Genomic DNA, 19,220 nt, shown 5'->3' on the forward strand with positions numbered 1-19,220 from the left:
GATGATACTCTAATTTGTTTAATTACGTTGAGAGCAACTTCATTAAAACTGTTATCCTGTAATTTTTCAAATGAAACTAAGGTTCTGCTTCCCTCTAAAATTTCTTTCATAGTGAACTAACTTCAATATTCATGTGTCATGAAGACCATAGACAGGTCTTAGCAAAGATATTAGTGGTACCTCAAAGCTGCTATTCACTCTAGCTTTTGCCCGGAGGAACTGTGGATGCTCCTTTCCTGGAGCTGTTCAAGCTGGATGTTGCTTTGGACAGCCTAACCTAGTGGAAGGTGTTCCTTCCCATTGTAGGGGGGTTGCAACTAGATGGTCTTTCAGATCCCTTTCAACACAAACAATTTTATAAGTCTAGTGGATGTGAAGGGAGGAGATGCTCTACATAGATAGTAATAATTAGCCCCTTTCCAATTGCCTGTTTCCACCGTTCACTCCAGCTGCCTTTTATGTGGCAGTGAAAAAATTTATATTAACCTCCATTTTCTCCTCTGCTTCCCTGTTGGCCCCTCAACCAGCACTGTGTATTTCACTATAAACTCCCTGGAGGCTACCTCTGGAATGGATGGCATCTATGACATCACAGCCACTGACAGTAAATTCCACTTCCTTTTTTCAGCTTGATTGGATTGGGCTTGCAGGTTGCTAGCTGTAGTGTCGTGGCACTGAAAGGTACTGCCTTCAGATCTGGACCTCATTCTTGTTTGGCAAGGAATCTTAGCTATTTTTATTTGTTGTTGATCTTATAAGGTTAATTTCTGATTGTTGTTTTCCTTTGTTGCAAACTACCCTCATTTCTATAATTGCATACCTTTTTATATAATCTTGGTGCAGAGTATTGGGAAAGAATTTTTATGATAATGATATGCAGTATTAAAATAAAACTTGGTTTTTTTCTCTTTGGTTAAACTCTTGCACAATTTGTATATGCCTCTTCACTAATGTTACTTGCTGGTTTCTCTGCACTGCTGGGAGCATTGTGGTAGAAGAACCTCATGATTTAGTTCTTTCACTGAAATCTCATGACCATGGCATAATCTAGACCAGAAACACATAGAAAAGGTTGACTTTGCCATTCATCTCATAATATGGACTTCGGGCCACTTCACACATACAGCAAATATAGGATTTGGCCGTGGAAATGCTGAAGCCATACAAACATAGGAATCTAAAATGCAGCATCCACATCATTAAATATTTCTCAGGTTTATCCACATTCACAGTATATACAATACATTTGTATTTCTTGTCTTTTTCCTAGTGGAGGAAAACATTTAACGTGAAACAAAAGTCATCTAGAAAAACCGGCCTGTCACTCTGGGGACTTTTGTTTGCTTAATATTGGGATCTGCCCTGCTGGAAGTTGCTGAGAGAATGCTACCACAATTACTCTTGTCATGTTACTCTTAAAAAGCAAGGGAAAAGAATGTTTCTGAGCTCTGTAAGATGCATCATGTGTTGAAGAAGCATAGTAGCATTTTTTGTTGTTGTTTATTCTGAAGGTTTTCAGATGTATTCTTTTTTTAAGTGAATGAATCTGTCATGCGAGAATTTCTTTAAAATTACACTTCAAGCAAATGAACCTACTGACAAATTCTAAGAAATATGTTACTTCCCTACTGTCAGATTTTAGTGAAGCTGGATCTGCCTGTCACGAGAATATGTTTTTACTCCCATTAAGCAGTCGATTATTTTATCATGTACCAAGGTGCCTCAATTTCACTAGTTTATTCTGGGCCTTGGCAGCTTGTCTGCACAAAAACATAACTATTATTTAGTTGATTGTAGAGTTTATTACCTAAGAGCTAATAAAACAAATTTTGAGTAGTTTGATAATCTGTAATTTTAAGTAGGTTTCTATAACTAACCTCCCATTTTTCTTTGCTTCTGAAGGCTGCCTTGTATCGGCTTAGTGGGGATTGGAATCCTTTACATCTTGATCCAAGTTTTGCTGCACTGGGAGGTGAGTTGTGGAATCCTGATGTATTTATATTTGGATAAAGGATGATGCAAACTTTTTTTTATTTTTTTCACTTTATCAGTAATTGTCTAAGAGGCTGGGAAAAGCAGTGTTTTTTCACAGGTGTCCTTAGATGTCTTTGTCTTCAAAGTTTTGTGTGGTGCCTCACTTAGAAGTATTGCTTCATATACTAGGAATGCTTGGAATATTGCTCAGATTCTTATCTACAGTCAATAAGGAAGTCAATCTTTTGTCTGATTTTCCTGCTGGAGTTTGTATGTTTCCACTTTCCCATCTGTTCAATCTCTGTTTTCATAAGCAGAAATAATTCAATTAACTATCAAAAGCTTTAGAGGGAATTACATAAACTGTTTGATAGATCATTCTTTCCATTTAAATGATTTTGAGATCATGTTAGTGTTGGTGTAGCTTTTTCTGCTTCTGTGTAGTCTTCTTGACTCCAACAAATGACAAGAGGGCAGGATAGAATGGAGCATGGTTTTTTTGTAAAGTTGTGTACCTAGACCTCTTGGTAACACAGTACATTGGCCATGTATATATTGCTGCATTAGAAAGTCCTTGCAGGAGGAGTAAAATTCTTCAACATACAGAGAGCACTGGTACTTACAGTGAAAATCTGTATGTGAATCTGTCTGAATACTTAAGAACAGTGCTGGTTTTTACAACTGTGGCAGTTTCCTACTCAAATATCTATGCTAGACTTATGTTTAAATGAAAAAGAAAATTACTGAAGAGGTCTTTTAGATGTATTTATTCTAGTTATACAGAAACTTTTTTCCTAGAATGCATTTAAGTTCATTTTTGTCTTTTAAATTGACCATCTCTTACCTGTGTGCACTGGAAGGAAGCATAAACCTTAATGCACTCAGGTGATTCCAAGATTACTGTTAAGCCTTCTTGCAGATAGGTAATGCTTCAGGGAAGATACTCAGGAAAACGTGTTGATATTTTTGTGTTTTTATTCCTATAGCATGTGCATACACTTAAGATATTGAAACGTGAAAACAACATTTATTTTCCTTTCATCTCAGTCTAGGTAAAAAGTCACTTGATTACCTTAGGGTTTTTTCTCTGAGTGTGTATTTTTCGTCCTTCTGTCATGTCTCTTTTCCTAACCTAACCACTCATAATCTCTGTTTGTCATTCAGATGCCTGGTAGTCTTGTCTTCCCTTCAGGCTCTGTCTTAGGCTTCCTGTCTTTCCCTACATCAAGTGCTAGTGGCCTTTTTGTCTCAGTCTTGAAAGTGGTGTCTTATCTCTTCTGTCTCTCCTCAGGCCAGTCTTTCTCCTGTCTCCTTTACGTATATATATTCACATTATTATTTATTCTCTCTTTTTTTGTTTTTCTCCTAGTTTTCTCCTAGTTGTTGTCCCTTGAGACAACTTTTCATGATGTGTAGATGCTGTGAGGAGTTGTTCATAAAGCTCAGGAAAAACAGATTCTGACAGAGGAGAGTGGCAGATGAGTTCCAGGCAAAGCATCTATTTTCAGAGCCAGGGCTGGACAGACCTGTCTCACAGCCTCTCCATGAACTGGTACAGGCATGATCAATTATTGTTCGCAATAGCCCAGTGAGGTCAGAGCAACCTACTGAGGGACCAGAATGTACTCAGTGCAAGCTGTATTTTTGTAACTTAATGACTGTGCTTTAGCACATGTCAGGCTGACTTTTAAAGTCTTATTTTGTCAGACTTGGCAGGACTGGAAGGAGATTAATTACTAATATAAAGTTTATCCTCTTCCATGATCCAGCTTTTTCTGCAAAGTTTGATGCTTCAAGGAAGCCTGAGCAAAATGTCAGTATGAACAGAACACTGTAACTTTTGTTGTCTTCATCTCATTCTGAATGCCTGAACCCTTTCGAGTATTTTTTTTTTCCATTCCAAACAAGCTAAAGCTGTTGTGTACTAATAAAAATATTTAGTACACAAACTGTGTACTAAATATGAAGACTTTTGACAACTATTAATAGGAATTCAAAATGTGAAGCATTTTGTGTACGTGTCACCACTTTTCAGTTTGTACTGTACCCCTTGCTATTAATGTGCAGACATCCTTGTAATGATTTATCTGGTCTGCCTGTTCACGTATGATAGCACAGATAATCTTATTTTCGTTTGATCACCAGTTCAGACAGTGGATCATTCTGCTTATTCGGTGTTGAAGCTTCAGTTCTCAGTGAACACATTCCTTTGCCTTGAGGTATTAATAAGTAGTTACAGATTCTCTTTCAGTAAGATAATCCTTTTATTAGACTAATTTAAGAACGTCACTGGAATAAAATGCTCCAGCTAAAACACAAACACCTGTAGTAGAAACATGTGAACTCCTAATGTTACAATCACTGAAGTGTTAATTTTTGAAATAGGATTTCAGAAGCCAATACTTCACGGACTATGCACCTTTGGGTTTGCTGCTAGAAACGTCTTGAAGCGGTTTGCAAACAATGATGTGACTAGATTCAAGGCAATCAAGGTCTGTAAGTTTGCTAGTAGCCATTAATTTTTTTAATTTTCTGATTTTAGTGCCAAAAAAATTACTTAGGGTGGAGATAAGATTTTCATTGTCCTGACTGCAACAATTGCTCTTACTTAGCGTTGTGTGCATTTGAATGCCTGTCTACTATGTTCCCTTAAATATTTATATGCTTTGCATCACTATTTGATTCATTCATTTTCTTTTTTTTTTTTTTTTTTCAGTTTAGTAGAACCTATTTTTTTAAGCTTTATGGGACAGATTTGACAAAATTTTACATTATTTTCTTTAATGTTTTTATTTGTTTATTTTCAGGTTCGCTTTGCAAAGCCAGTCTTTCCAGGGCAAACTTTACAAACAGAAATGTGGAAGGAAGGAAATAGAATTCATTTTCAGACCAAGGTGAGAATGCAGCCACTGTTGTTGACTTGAATGAAAAGTGTGGCTTGTGTAAAAGTTTGTGAGTATGACAGGAAGCGATAAAAGTAGCTCATTGAATGCACCATTGAAGAAGATTCATAAATAAAGTGAAAAGAATTAAATATTCCTACTCATTGTTTCATAGATTAGAGTAAAATAACGAAAACTTTGTTAGAGGACTTTATGTGCTCCTTGTTTTAACTAGTATCAGAACTAATTTCATTGTTTTCTGGTTTGTCCACTATGGAAAAAGCAAAAACCACTCATTCTTAAGTCTTTGCTTTTTGCAGATAACCCTAGCCTTGTTTATCTGTCTTTTTTTTTAACGCTTGTTTAGCTTGCTTAAATGAACTCCTGACAGTAAATGAAGGCGAACTCAAAAATATGTAATTAAATTGAGTTAAACTTTAGGTGCATCTACGCAGAAGAGCTTCAAAACAGTTGAAGTTTCATAACAGTCAGACATAATGACTACAATAAAACAGGTCTTACTCTTTTATAAGTCCACTTTTTGTATTACTCAGTTTTCTTTGAATTTGCTGTTAGCATTTTGTGTCAGTATCCTGCAATGGTGGAAAGTTTCAGTGTCACCAAAAATACTTCATGTGGAGGTGAAAAGTAAAATCTCACTGTCTTTGTTATAGTGTCCCGTGCCATTGGCATTCTCTTAAATAATGAATTGCTGCTCTTATTTGTCAGCATGCATTGGCTTGTGCATTGTACGTTGCTTTGGCTGGCCAAAGTTTTGCTACCCATATCTCAGCCAAAATGTTGATCAGTGGGCACAGCAGCAGCGAGAGAAGCAGCTAAAGAGAGGATTGAGCAGGCAAAATCAAAGGAAGAGCATTACAAGGACACAGGATAGATATTGTTTTCAGACGAACACAGATTTGCACAATACATGTTGACTAGTGAGGGTAAATTTTGTTTGCAGACCTGGTAAGTAGCTATGGAATTTCATAATATGGACTTAAGGCTACTAGATACGAACTAGTAGTCAGTAAACAAGACAGTTTAATGCCTCAGATCAGCACTGCAGCCATTGCACAGCTACAGTGGATGAGACACAGAGGTGTGTACCAATATTTCAAAACTCACTGCTGCTCAGCCCTGAGAGAATTTCTAGATTTTTCGCTTAAGGGTTGTGTGTACAATCTAAAGTAACAGTGCTCATGGTATGCTTCCCAGCCCTTTGAAATCTGTATACAGAATGTGATCCTTCTTTGTGTTCAAAGGCTGGATCTACTGTTGTGCTTGTTTTAGCATTATCTGCAGAGCTCTGGGGGATACTGATTTTTTTTTAGTAAGCTTCAGCGTGGAATAACGTAACTTATTTTGAAGACAGACTGTGGTGTTCAACATGATTATAGAAAACAATGTTGTTTCAACTGCTGCTTGCTCAAAGCAATTATGCTGAGTTCTGTTGCTTTTTGTAATTCTGAGTAGTCTAAAATCAAGTCATCTGTGTACATGTAGTACACTCAAGATAAATCAAACTTAAATACACGTTTAATTGTGATACAGAGATTTAAATTCATTTTCAGCACTGTCTGAAGCTGCAATGGTGGTGGTGACAGCATGTTAAGAATGACTTGAATAATCTTTAGTGTACATTCTTTTCCATATTAAATTCACCTGTGCAATAAGCTAGACTGATTTCTGCCTGTTCTTCTCAATTTATCATATAACTCTCTATATGCATTTTCAGTTAATCATTTTGCTGCTGCCTTTTTTTCACTGTCAAAATGGTTTGTGTGTCAGCCCTCATTAAAGAAACAATGCCAAAATGAAACTCAGTTTCATATCTGACACATAACTATTTCAAAAACTAAAAAGGAATTCAGGGATTTTTTTCCTCTTTTTCCTTGCAATCTTTCTGATCTTACAGTGTTTAAAAAATTGTTTCTAGTTTAAGATGCCTGAAGATGCTGTCAACTGGTTACCTACCTCACTAAAATCATTCTGGAGCAATGTGTTTTTCTCACAGGAAGTAATATTAACAGTAAATTGTATCAGAGATGATAATTTTTCAGATAGATAACCAATCACTTTGTAAACAGAAAACCATCATTTGGTTTTGATTTAATTAGTCAAGAGTCAGTTAATTATTTCATTTGCAGAACTGTTTGCAAATGGTATAATACTAACTTGCTTTAAAACTAGATTTTGTTTTTCTTCTCACTGAACTTTCCTGTTTTCTTAACCTCTGGACTTAAAACATAAATAAAAGCTTATTGTGATTTTTTTTTTTATGCCAATGCACTGCCTCTTTAATGTAATTTTTTTCCCCATCACAGGTCAAAGAGACTGGAGATATTGCTATTGCAGGTGGCTACGTGGATGTAGTATCGGCCTTGGATAAGCCTTCCTCACTGGAGCCTGTAAGCAACACAAACATTGACTTGTAAAGGAGCATAGTTGGGCTGTACTGTTGTGAGAAACAGGAGAATAACAGAATCACTTGCTAGTCTTATTCACAAAGATTTCATGTGTATGTGGCTTAAGAGATGTGAGCACACACTGTGCTTATTATGTAGGGCTTGTGGATTTATTTTGAAGGCTGACAGAATCCACAGAATACCTGGTGGAATTTGAAGTTCTTTATGCCATTTGAGCAGTTAGTATAAGCATTCCTCTGTGTGTTACAAAACAAGAGAGTCATGCAGCATTCACTGCCACACATTAGGGAAGTACCTGGGAAACGAGCACGTTGATTTTCTCTTGCAGGTGATAGACACTGAACTCATTGTAAGCTGTAAAAATGAGTGACTTCTCCCATTTTTCTGGAGTCACGGGGAGAGTGACAGGAAAGCACTAGAAGAAAAGAGCAAGGGAAAATGAAGTAGTGTCCTCACAGAAAGAATAATTTTATCATTGAATTATTTTTGAAAGAAGGTTCTGAATGCTGTTTGTGCATGTGACCTAACACACATTATGTACTTCACAGAAAGTATTCTCTCTGACAAGGAGAGAGAGGGAGAGGGGGAGAGAGAGAGAGAGCAAGAGGGGCTTGATGGGATATTGGTATATACCCAGGATATTGGACTTGCCACTAAAGACAAAATTGCATGTGCTCACATCTTTCTGATTGTTAGTCTTTGCAGAACTGCATACATAGTACCTTGCCATAATAAACCTTTTTGTTCCATTGATTTTTGTGTGCAAAGAATGAGACTTTAATGCGTTGAACTTTAGGAAATACTGAGATAATGACATTCATCTAAAGCTTGTGATATGTTCTTGGAACCTGTGTCTTTACACTGGTTGTGTTCAGTCCTTTGATATTCTGAACTGCTGCCAAATCTACATTTGGGGTTCAAACATTTAAGCATTAGAACATTTCAGTGAAATAATTACAGAAGTTTATTTAACATGGACAGAACAGTTTTTTTCTTCAAGCTGACTGAGAAATTAAGGTACTTAGGCAGGAGTTTCCTGACTGAGTCATGCAGTAGGGGAAACTTACCTGAGTGATTGTCAAATTCACGTCATCAGATATCATGTCGTATGATGGAAAATGCTTCTTAGTCATCACAGTGGAGGTGAAGACATATTAGTGTGAGGAGTACCATCCTGGTATATGGGTAGGTAAAGCAGAAAAAAATAAAGCTAAGATAACTTTTCCTTCTCTTTTTTTTTTTTTTTTTTTTTTTGATGAAAATATCAGGGGAGCTTCTTAAATTAGAGCTTTTTATCAAGTACAAGTACTAGTTGAGGTAAAACAGTGAAAGGCTTGCACAACATCACGTGCTTGGAAAAGTTAAAAATGTGAATGTTGCTGATCCCACCCTGACGTGGTAAACATACTGTGATTGCACTGAGTTCTGACTTTGTTCATATTGCAGTCTCTGATAATTTGTTGTGTTGTACTAAGGTAACATACTGGCAAAAACATTTTTTGTGTTCTGAAAAATATTCCATTTGCTGTGGAAAAAGTGGCAATGGTTATCCTCTAAATGGGGAAAAAGGCAATTTAGAAGCTGTTAAAAAGTCCTAAGTGTAATACATACCTTAAATTACAGTGATAAATGACAAAAACTGTAAAAGCAAGATATGAAATAATTCTCAAGTAAGAGTCCATGAGCATGTTCTGCTGGAGTGTACACTACAGTGCTGACAACTGCTAGAAGTAATTACTTGTGGTGGAAAACATTTTGATTGCACTGGATAATTCTGCAGTAGAGACTCCTGGATACAATGCTTAAACTAATAGTCATAAGTCTCTTTTTTTAAAAAGAGCTTTCCTTTTTAAATTCTTCCTGCTCTCTTGTTTTTTTTTTTTAAGACTGCAGGGCTGCAGAGTGACCTGGTGTTTGAAGAAATTGGCCGTCGCATCAAAGAGATTGGACATGAATTGGTAAGGAAAGTAAATGCTGTGTTCCAGTGGAACATCACTAAAGATGGAAAAACAGCAGTGCAATGGAGTAAGTAACAGCTCTTATATAATGTCCCAGCGCATTTTTTTTTAAACAAAGTGAGATTAATTGTACTCATTCTAAATACAGTGTTGCTTTGAAAACAAGGATAAACTAGTAGATGAATGCTTACAGGACCTAAAAATCTGACTGCATACTGAACACGCAAGTAACGTGTTCAGATAAAGTTCCATAATGGCAGTTTCTTTCAACTCTCTAACAGTATGCTTCTGTAACTTTCCTATTTAGATGAAGGCATAGGCACACAGTCTTCTAGAACTTGAGGGCATTTGTGCTTCTATTCCCCAGAATGGCTCCTCACTACACTTAGGTTAATTTAACTGTCTTCTAGCAGGCTATGCTGGAGTAACTAGTCTGATAATGTACAAACTGACTAATCTGTACTGAGCAAGTATTTATTCCTTCTGCATTGCTCTTGTGCCTTCAGTAAAAATATCATCCACCTTATTTCCGTGTGAAATTTCTGATATGAAAGTTTAATGAATGTAAAATTGTTTGCCCATCCTTCATGGAAGGGGACAGGGTTGATGACCAAGCTAAAGATTGTAATGGCAGTGGGTGGGAAGAAGGGTGTAATGTGCACTCATGTTGTAATTTTAGGCCTGTCTGTCTTCCTTGTGGGGAAATACAAATCTTTGGGTCAAGCCTGTCCCTTGCACAGCTTGATTTCAATTGGCTTCAATGGTTGAATCCAATTGGAACCGTTTTAGGAGATACTGGTGAGGTGGGCTTCCCTTTGCAGGCTGTCGGATGACAGCAGTCCTTTAGGTCAGATCTGGTCTTTTTTGCACTTTGTCCTATAAATTGTGGTTAGGTTTGCTTTGTTGTTGTTTTGTTGTTGGTTTGTTTTGTTTTGTTATTTTGGTTTGCTTTTTAAGTAGTCTTGAGTCTGTATAATGTCATGTTCTCATGAAATGTTTACTGTGCATACAGAGCAACTTAGGACCTTATAATTTCACTTTCTCTTAATTTTAAGGAGCAAGATTCTGTGAAGCAGGACTCCTGCTGAGGATCAGGAAGATTTCATGTGTAGATTGATTAACATAAGTTCTTTTCTATCTGTATTGCATTTTCTGCAATTTTTAAGGGATGGGGAGAGATTTGCACTTGGATAGCAGTTAATTTATTGAATATACTTGTGTAGATGATTAATGCTGAGTACTGATAAATGAAAATGAGAGAGAGGATACTAAGTAATTTAACTAAGATGTCTTGAAACTTACTACTCTTAATCATTCCTACCATTAGGAATTCCTACCATTTCTCTGGTCTTCTACTCTTAACACTTTTGTTAATTTAAACGATGTTTAGAACTGGACAGAAGGCTTATGAAGTCTTTTCTGTGTCTATGCCTGAATTTTTAGAAAATACATTACAGACATACTGATTAGACTCCAAAACCCTTGAAGTGGTTACTTATGTTTGTTAACTACATCATTCTCATCCATCGTTTCATCTGTAAATAAAAGTAATATAAGTGAGAATCGTGTTTACAGTTACAAATAGGAAATTATGTTGTCATTAAAATGTTTTACTCTTGTCTCTAAATTTGGAATGACTTTGATAGTGGCTTAATATTATCTGCAGAGAATGGGTAAATTAATGGAAGAAGAATCTGGCAAAGAATGATGTGCAAAATCACAGAATGACAGAATTGTAGGGGTTGGAAGGGACCTCCAGAGATCATAGAGTCCAAACCCCTGCCAAAGCAGGTTCCCTACAGCAGGTCACACAAGCAGGCATCCAGGCAGGTCTTGAACATCTCCAGAGAAGGAGACTCCACCACCTCCCTGGGCAGCCTGTTCCAGTGAAATCTGTACCCTTGAAAGACTGAGGCTTGAGCACTGCCTTATCTGCTTCACAAGGCTGTGTTTTATTATGGTGGAAATGCTTGGGTGTTTTTGCCTCTGTGTCCAGAGAGAGAGGATCCATCCTTGTTCTTTCTTCTGTTCGTTTCTGGAGCAGTAGGAGGGAAGTTGTGCTTTCTTCCAGTGAATGTTTCACTGCCTAAAAACAATTAAACGGACAGAACTTTTCTGTGTCAACTCTTCCTTTGCTTGAGGGAGATCCCGTAAAATAAATAGGTATGGTATTGCAGAGAAACATGAAATTAAAATTAGTTCAGAATTAAAATTAATGTAGAATTTGTTTGCTGTGAGTAAATATTGTATACTCCTTCAACGTATGTTCAGAATTCTTATCACTGAATCAGCTGGAATGTCAGGAGATTGATTTGGGAGAGGTTTTTTGTTTTGCTCTGAGTTCATACAAATTGTTCTATTACACATTCTCTTTCTAAGACTCTACTAGTGAGAGCCTCCCAGGACAGTACAAATAGTGCTTAAGGCTCTCCTATGCTACCTGCTGGGCTTCTTTCCTTTATTAAATTCATTACTTAGTTGTGCTGGCTTGTTTTCTGATCTTTGGACTTGTCACTTTTACACAGCTTTGTGCTGTTTTGAAAACTGCAGCAATTGACAGTGCTGGAAACAATCTGGGCCCTGTAGCTCATTGCTGTCTCGCTTGATGATTGTGGCATCTTCTGCTAATGTCCTTGAGCTTCTCGAGATCTTGGAGGAGGGTGAGAGGGAAAGCAGATAAGAGAAAGCAAACTGTATCATGGACTGAATTTTTTTCTCATACAGGCAGTCATTCCATTGTATTCTAAACTTAAAGGCTTCAGTGCTTTTCAGTGTCTTTTCTTTCTAAAATTACTTACTTTTAGTGCTTTCATTGTTACTCTAACCTTTTGATCTCTGTTTTGCGCAGTTAGCCAGAATTTTTATTATCTTAAATAGCATGTGTGAACTCTTGTTTCAGAGGCACTTCTGTTTATAGTATTAATGATAGTAATGGTATTTTTAATTAGCAATGATCTTTATCTAGTTTTCTATCAATGGCATGAAGCCATGGTAATAGAAATCCTCAGGATATGAAATTTTTGACAACTCATTCACTGTCTGAAAAGTGTTGAACTGTAGCTATTGACAACTGATCTTAATTAGAGTTTTTTTCTCATAGAAACAAATTGTTCTAATTTACAAAGATGGTGAAAATGGAAATAAAACAATATCCATTCTGTCAGTGTCAAAACTGCAAGGAATAAGCTAAGAAGTGAAGGGTTATTTTCTAAAACGGAATTCTTGTCAGATACCCACCAGCTTTAACTGCAGCTTCTCACATTAGCTTCACTACCTAAAGCATACTCTTCCCTTCTGCATATTTTATGCTCTACAATTGCTTTGGTTGTTTCCAGTAGTTCTCAGACATTGCCATTGAGATTTATTAGCTGATAGCTAATGAATCTCTAGAACACCACTCAGAAGTTTGGAAGTTTTCTCTTCTGTTGCTTTGAATCATGCTGAGAGCATAAAATATTTCTCTTCTTTTCTAGTTCTTGAAAAAATAAAACTTTCCTATAAAAGTTTATGTGCATTTCATTGTGAGTGTCACTAAAGTTACCAGGAAGCTGGTTAATAATTTATGATGCAAAGTAACTCTGGGCAGTGAAGAGTGAATGATGCTTTGTTCTGTTAGCTCTCAGGCTGAGGGCAGTTGCTTATCCGCTGTGAGGGAGAATTGGGGTGAGGGGGAAAAACAAAACAAAACAAAAGTGACTGCCTAATAACTTTCTCCTATGAATAGTAGGGCAAAAGCCATATTATAAACATTAGACTTTTCAACTCTTGGGCTACTTGCTGTTGAAAGCTATTGTATAGAGTTTTAATCTGGATATATGCCATTTTTGGGCTTTTAATTATTTCTCTGACAAGCACAGCGTATGGAGAATAATAATTCCTAAGTATTTACTGTAATGCAGCATTTAGATATGTAATTAGAAACAAAAAAAATTGAAGGTTGACTACTGCTTTATGTACTGAAACTGCTTGACTTTGTTTTTTATGTGAGCAGTACTGAAATTTTACATATTTGAGAAGCTAGTTGAATTTGAAAGGGGATTTCAGCTTTAATTTTCATTTAAACTAAGCTTTTACACAGAGAATAAGAGCAGCATGCCTCTCTTTCAAACTTCGGTTTTTGTATGGAGCAAAACAGCTGTGTGAGAGGGTAGAGGAAAACCTGGGACATCTGGAAGCTATTCAGCTGTTTCTGGAAGCTGTGAAACTATGCTGGTAGTGTGCAGGGGCAGGTACCCAGCCCACTACTCACCTGAGGAACTATTTGGAGTCCAAGCAGGGACGTAGAGACACCAGTATCACCTCATTATTAAGTTGACTGCTGTAATGGCTGTGCAACGTACGAGGTTTAATCTCAGAGACACATCAGGAGATTTGTGTAGGAGACCTATACTGGAGGCTTGTTTCAAGACCATTTCCCTCTGCAACAGACAGCTGTGTTATTTGCCTAAGTCTCATAAAGGTGTGCTTTACAGGAAGGCACCATTTTTGGTCTTAAACCACTTTGGAAAGTTAGAATTTTGCTGCTCTGAAAGTTGGAATCTGTTCTGGTATTCAGCTCATTTCTTTCATTGCTAATTTATATCCACTTTACAGTGTGCTGGCACTGAAGTCTCAGGAGAAGATCCCTCATGTTTTCATGAAACTGGCAGGATTCATTGTTACAGGGCTCTTCGTTTGTGACTGGGATTTACTTATTTTTGTTTTTGTTTTTTTTTTTCCTTAGTGAATATAGTAACACTATTTAAGATAAAAAAAATGGATAATATAGTTTTCATATGTCTGGAATAGATCATCCTAGTAAGTTATCTATGTTAACGTTTCCTAATGACTTTTAAGTAAAAATGGTTTAAGGATTTCATATGATTGAGCATGTACCATGGTCATGCAGTATTTAAAGATGTTCTTGTGCCTTCGGAGCTCACAGTTATTTATAGAAATGATTTGATAAGCAGTGCTGATGTGATTCAGATGTAAATTAGAAAAGGAGAACAGCCCAGATGTAAATTAGAAAAGGAGAATAGCCCTTGCAACACAATGTATTATGTATTTTATCATTCAGATATTGTAGGATTTGTCACAGTGGTTAAAGAATTTAATTCTAACTCTGTGTCTTCTAAACTTTACAATACTAGGACTAATCAACAAATATAATTGGGATATATCGAATCTGCCTTTCTAGCCAGTGCTCAATAGAGAAAAGAGGGTCTTTTGTGTCTTAGGACCCATCAGCAATGCTGGTGGTTCCTCTGTCACAGCACATTTAAGAAAGTGTGAAAAACACTGCACGGCAGCTGGGAGAGCAAAGTGACAAAATTCTGAGAAGCAGCCCTGCAGGCACCAAGGTCAGTGGAGAAAAAGGCCACGAGGTGCTCCAGGCAGGGAACACAAGTTCCCTGCAGCCCAGGAGAGGCCCGTGCTGGAGCAGGCTGTCCCCTAGAGCCCTTGGGCTCCGTATGTAGGAGATTGGCAGATCTCAACATGTAGCCTGGAGGTGCAGCAGTGGATGTGGCCAGAAGGTGATAGCCAATGAAGCCCATACAGGAGCAGGTTCTCCTGAGGGACCTACAGAGAAGAAGAGTGAGGTGAGAGGAATAGCAGAGAGAAATGGCTTCAGAGTGGGCTGAACAAACCCTCATTTCTGTATCTCCGTGCACCGCTCAGGGTTGGGGAGGGTGTAGAGGAATTGGGAGTTAAACTGCGCCTGGGAAGAAGGTGGGAAGATATTTTTAGTTGAGTTTTTATTTCTCACTAACCTACCCTATTTTTAGTGGGCTTTGTGGCTCCAGCCCACAAACAAAGGAGGTGGGAGGTATAGAAAACTTGATGCGGCCCTAACGCCAAGCAGATATTTTTTGTCTAAAACAAATGCTCATCATGTGAAAACTGTGGAGCTTTGCAACCAAAATATTTAAGGAATTTTTTTTTTTTTTTTTTTTTTTTTTTTTTTTTTTTAAATATATACTGGAGAAGCAGATCTGGCAAGAAGCAGAACTTGATGTTTTGTTTCACTAGCTGTGAGGAGTACAAAACTAAAAAATATATGAATGATTTTGAAGAGAATGAGGAAGTCTACAATATTTCTTAGGTTTATTCCTGTATCTTGAATAGCTGTATCTTAACCACTGGTAAGCTTTAGTTCTTTTACGATAGATGGGCAGGTTGTTCATCTGCTTTTGAGTAATTTCCCTTCTATTCTTACTGTGTCAAGGTAGTGATGTACATTAAACCTGTTTCTGAAATTACAACTTATTTTAAAATGAAGTGAATAATAATTATGTAGTATGTAATTTCTCCCACAGAACATCACTGGACACGTAATTCTCTTTCTAGCTTTATTTTAACTGGAAAGAATAATATTTAGAACAAATTTCAGAAAATGAAAGATTTAACTACCTGAGATGAATTAAAGCACTGTAGTTAACCTTTCAGAGATACTATTCAGAAAAAGAAAAACAAAAGGTAAGCTGGTTTTCAGTCTCCACAGTTAGGCAATTGCCTTAAAATTTGGCAACTAAGAGAAGCTGTCTGAGAATCCTTGTCTGATTGGAGGTATTATATCCTTCAGTAATGATTTTGTTTTGTACTTAAGAAAGTGGGGAGTCAGAAGGAAAACATGTAATGAGAAAGACTGAGAATTTGCAAAATCTGAGAAAGAGTGGGCAGAGCACAACCTGTCAAAATATTTCAAACAAGTGACAGCACCTGGTAGCGTTAGCCTTGCAGGAGATTATTTTGGCAAGGCTTTTCATTTGGGAAAATAACACTCCAAGTCTCCAGGCACTTTAGGAAATTTTTGACTTTCCAGAAGAGGAGGACAGCTGTTTGGCAAGGCTTGAAATGCTCTCTCCACCAAGCAGAACAGGCTATGTTTGCCTGCCAGGCAAAATAAGGGAAGTGCAAATGTGTCGAACGACCATTACATTTGGGTTTCTCTGACTAAAGGATACCAACTTAAAAACCTCACAACTTTGCTGCTAACGTTACCATTTTGGAATATTTGAAGTCATTAATAAGTTGAGACTCTTAGACGTTGTTTAAAAATGTTTTCTTATGTCTGTGCAGCAATTTTAAAATGGCAGTCTTTCCTATAAGTTCCCCTTCTCCTGAGGTAGATATTCTTTACATGTCTTCTAGAGTTAATCAAAGGGCTGAGATTTAATTGAAAAATTTCTTATTATGTTCTTTTTCCTTCAAGAAGTGCTTCAATACCAAACAACTGTCTGTTTTTGAGACATTTTTCAAATATTTTCCTGGCCTATGTTATCAGTGGATCTATTTTCCCTTTATCCTCTGAAGTTTCCATCCAAATTGCTGTGCTACCTGTGTTAAATTATACTGATGACATGAAATTATTGAAACCCGTACCATGATAAAGTAGTAAGATTTAAGTACATGTGCCCCTTATTAATCTGCTGCTAAAATAAGCACGTTTTAAAGACGGAGACCAGTCTAATTTGAATATCAAAAGTTCAATCTAGCACAGTTATTTAAGCAGACACTGAAAAAGTCTAAGTGACAAGGTAGGCTCATGAAATGCTGATGCATAAATTTTGTGTCCATAAAAATAAAAGGGCAGGATTTTTAAGGTAATGTAGGCATTTTCTCCCTTTGATTACTATAAAACTACGTGCTTGTGACTGAGGTATTGATATAAATTGATCAACATTTAATTTGATCAACAATATAAATTGATCAAGTTACATTTTTCTGTGTCTCTCCTGGTCTGTGCTCTAAAAAAACAAACAACCCCCTCCTCCCCCCCCCCCCCAAAATACAAAACCAAAATCCAAAAAAGGACTTTATTAGTCTCCACTTTAGAAAAATGTTCAGAATTTGGACTTACCACAATTGAATTACTTAACTGCAAGCATGCAGGATGCATACGCTTTCACTATCTGAACATGAGTGATTTGCTCAAACTGCATAGGAATAGGTGGATTTTTTTTTCCCTAACCTGTTATTTTCTTTCATTAAAGAAGAAGAATTGGAAAAGCCTTCATTTTCTAAATAACTATTAGCTTGACAGTTGTGTTTTAGGCTGAATGCTTTGCAATAATGTGTGTGGAGAGTAGAGTTCTTTAAACTGAAAATTTCATCTTTACTTTGAACTAAAACTATATTTTGCTGTCTTTTTTCTCAGCAATTGACTTGAAAAATGGTTCTGGAGCTGTGTACCAGGGACCTGCGAGAAGTTCTGCTGATACCATCTTCACACTGTCAGACCAGGATTTTATGGATGTGGTGCAACAGAAGACCAATCCCCATAAGGTAAAATGGTTGTGCCAATTCACTTCCCTGGGAAGTTTGCCTGAAGCCAAGTTCTGGCTCATGACTGTTTGCATTTGAAAGCCTGCAACGCTTGGTGTTTGGACAGAGCAGATCAGACTCAGATTAGGTATAAGCCACATCTTGTACTGAAATAGTCAGAAGGCATGGAAAGGAATTTATCCCATCTTTACCTCTCTTTTACCTCTAAGGCGGATAGCAGTACCTCAGATGATATAAAGCCTAATACTACAAAGTTTTTTCTTGTTGTTTGTTTTTCTTTTTTTTTTTTCCTCTGACATTTCTTAATATGATTTATAAGGTTATGCTGTTTGATATATTACAGGTGGTATTTATAAAATATATAAAATAGTGGTATTTGTTGCAGTACCCTGATTTACTGCTACAACTGCTGTAAGGAAAAATGACAATGCATAAATGCATAAATTCACCAAAACTAGGTCGTTTTTTTGAGGGAAAGTAACTTTTGTAACTAGAGTTTGTATGTTCAATGCCATGTTTAAAAGTAAATTAAACTGTCACAAAAGTAATATTTCAGCTCACAATTTAATGCTTGAGCAAATGAGAACCTTAATTAGCTTGTCATATATTGAACAGTTTGTTTTCTTTGATCCCCAACAGAAGTTGTTGGAGAATTGGTTTTAAAATTGGAGACTAACAATGATGGCAAATGTCTGTTAGAAGTCCAATATATTACAGAAATAAAATCCTCTCTGTATAACAAGCATAGGACATAAACCAAGCCCTAGATGTTGACAGCTAATCTCCAGAAAGCAAGAGAGCTATGACTGCAATTCAGGCATATTACCTATTCTTAGAACTTTAGTATTTCCTTTGAGTTGATATGGAGTTTTCTCATCTAAAGGAGCGATAAGCATCTATTCGAATTCTGTTCTGCCATCTCTCTCTTTCTGATTTGAATCTATTTCAAGTTAATGGGGCTATGCAAAGGATTTCCTTTGAGAACATTCAAAGAGCTTTCAAATTGTGAAGCCACAGTGAAACAAAACATTAAAGAACAAAATAAAACCTGGAATAGATTGAAACAGCATATATAGCTCTGTGAGCTAGGGACAATAGCATGAAACAACCCCAATTTTCATTGCAGGTGTTTTTTGTTTTTTTTTTTTGGTAATAGCAATTCTTTGGATTTTGAATGGACAGTTGAATGCGTTTTTTCTTTTGTTGCCTCTTCCTAGGCATTCTTTTCTGGTAAGCTGAAAGTGAAGGGGAACATCTTGCTGAGCCAGAAGCTGGAAATGATCCTGAAAGATTATGCCAAACTCTGAACTTCTTGATCATCTATGGTAGTAGTGAAGAAGTTCGGAAGACAGAAAATGCAATTATTTCAGAAGCAGCAATTAAAACATTTGGGGGATTACTTAACATATATCTGATTCATTATATTGCTAATATACAAGCTCTCTTACTTGCTGTAGACACGAAATCATAAAATGACTCTAAGCATTCATATCCTGCCCTTCTTTCTCCACAGCAGTAAAGAATGATACTTCCCTCATTCTACATCTTTATCTGAATAAAAAATTCTTACAAAGATGCATATATTTCTGTATTAATTCTAAAGAAAATTAAATGGCTGTATCTCTTTGATAACTTCTATGTGTCTGTTTGTCTTTATTTATATTACTTTAAACATCCTAATTGCTATAAATCTAGCCAGCTTGTTATTA

At 36.7% G+C, this 19,220-nt stretch overlaps 1 protein-coding gene across 1 annotated transcript in view; it reads left to right on the top strand.

Annotated features, from left to right (window-relative positions):
* HSD17B4 (hydroxysteroid 17-beta dehydrogenase 4) overlaps positions 1-18,856 on the top strand; it is a gene marked incomplete at its 5' end in the record, with an annotated part of 55,252 nt that extends 36,396 nt beyond the window's left edge. Inside the window, 7 exons of the mRNA XM_079548674.1 lie at positions 1,903-1,972; positions 4,360-4,466; positions 4,782-4,868; positions 7,184-7,267; positions 9,172-9,310; positions 17,384-17,511; positions 18,729-18,856. Of these exons, the coding sequence (XP_079404800.1) occupies positions 1,903-1,972; positions 4,360-4,466; positions 4,782-4,868; positions 7,184-7,267; positions 9,172-9,310; positions 17,384-17,511; positions 18,729-18,818 (705 nt within the window). The 3' untranslated portion in view covers positions 18,819-18,856. The remainder of the gene's footprint in view (positions 1-1,902; positions 1,973-4,359; positions 4,467-4,781; positions 4,869-7,183; positions 7,268-9,171; positions 9,311-17,383; positions 17,512-18,728) is intronic.
* Between the last annotated feature and the right edge of the window lie 364 nt (positions 18,857-19,220).

The sequence above is a fragment of the Tetrao urogallus genome (assembly GCF_951394365.1).
Source record: "Tetrao urogallus genome assembly, chromosome: Z".
NCBI lineage: Eukaryota > Metazoa > Chordata > Aves > Galliformes > Phasianidae > Tetrao > Tetrao urogallus.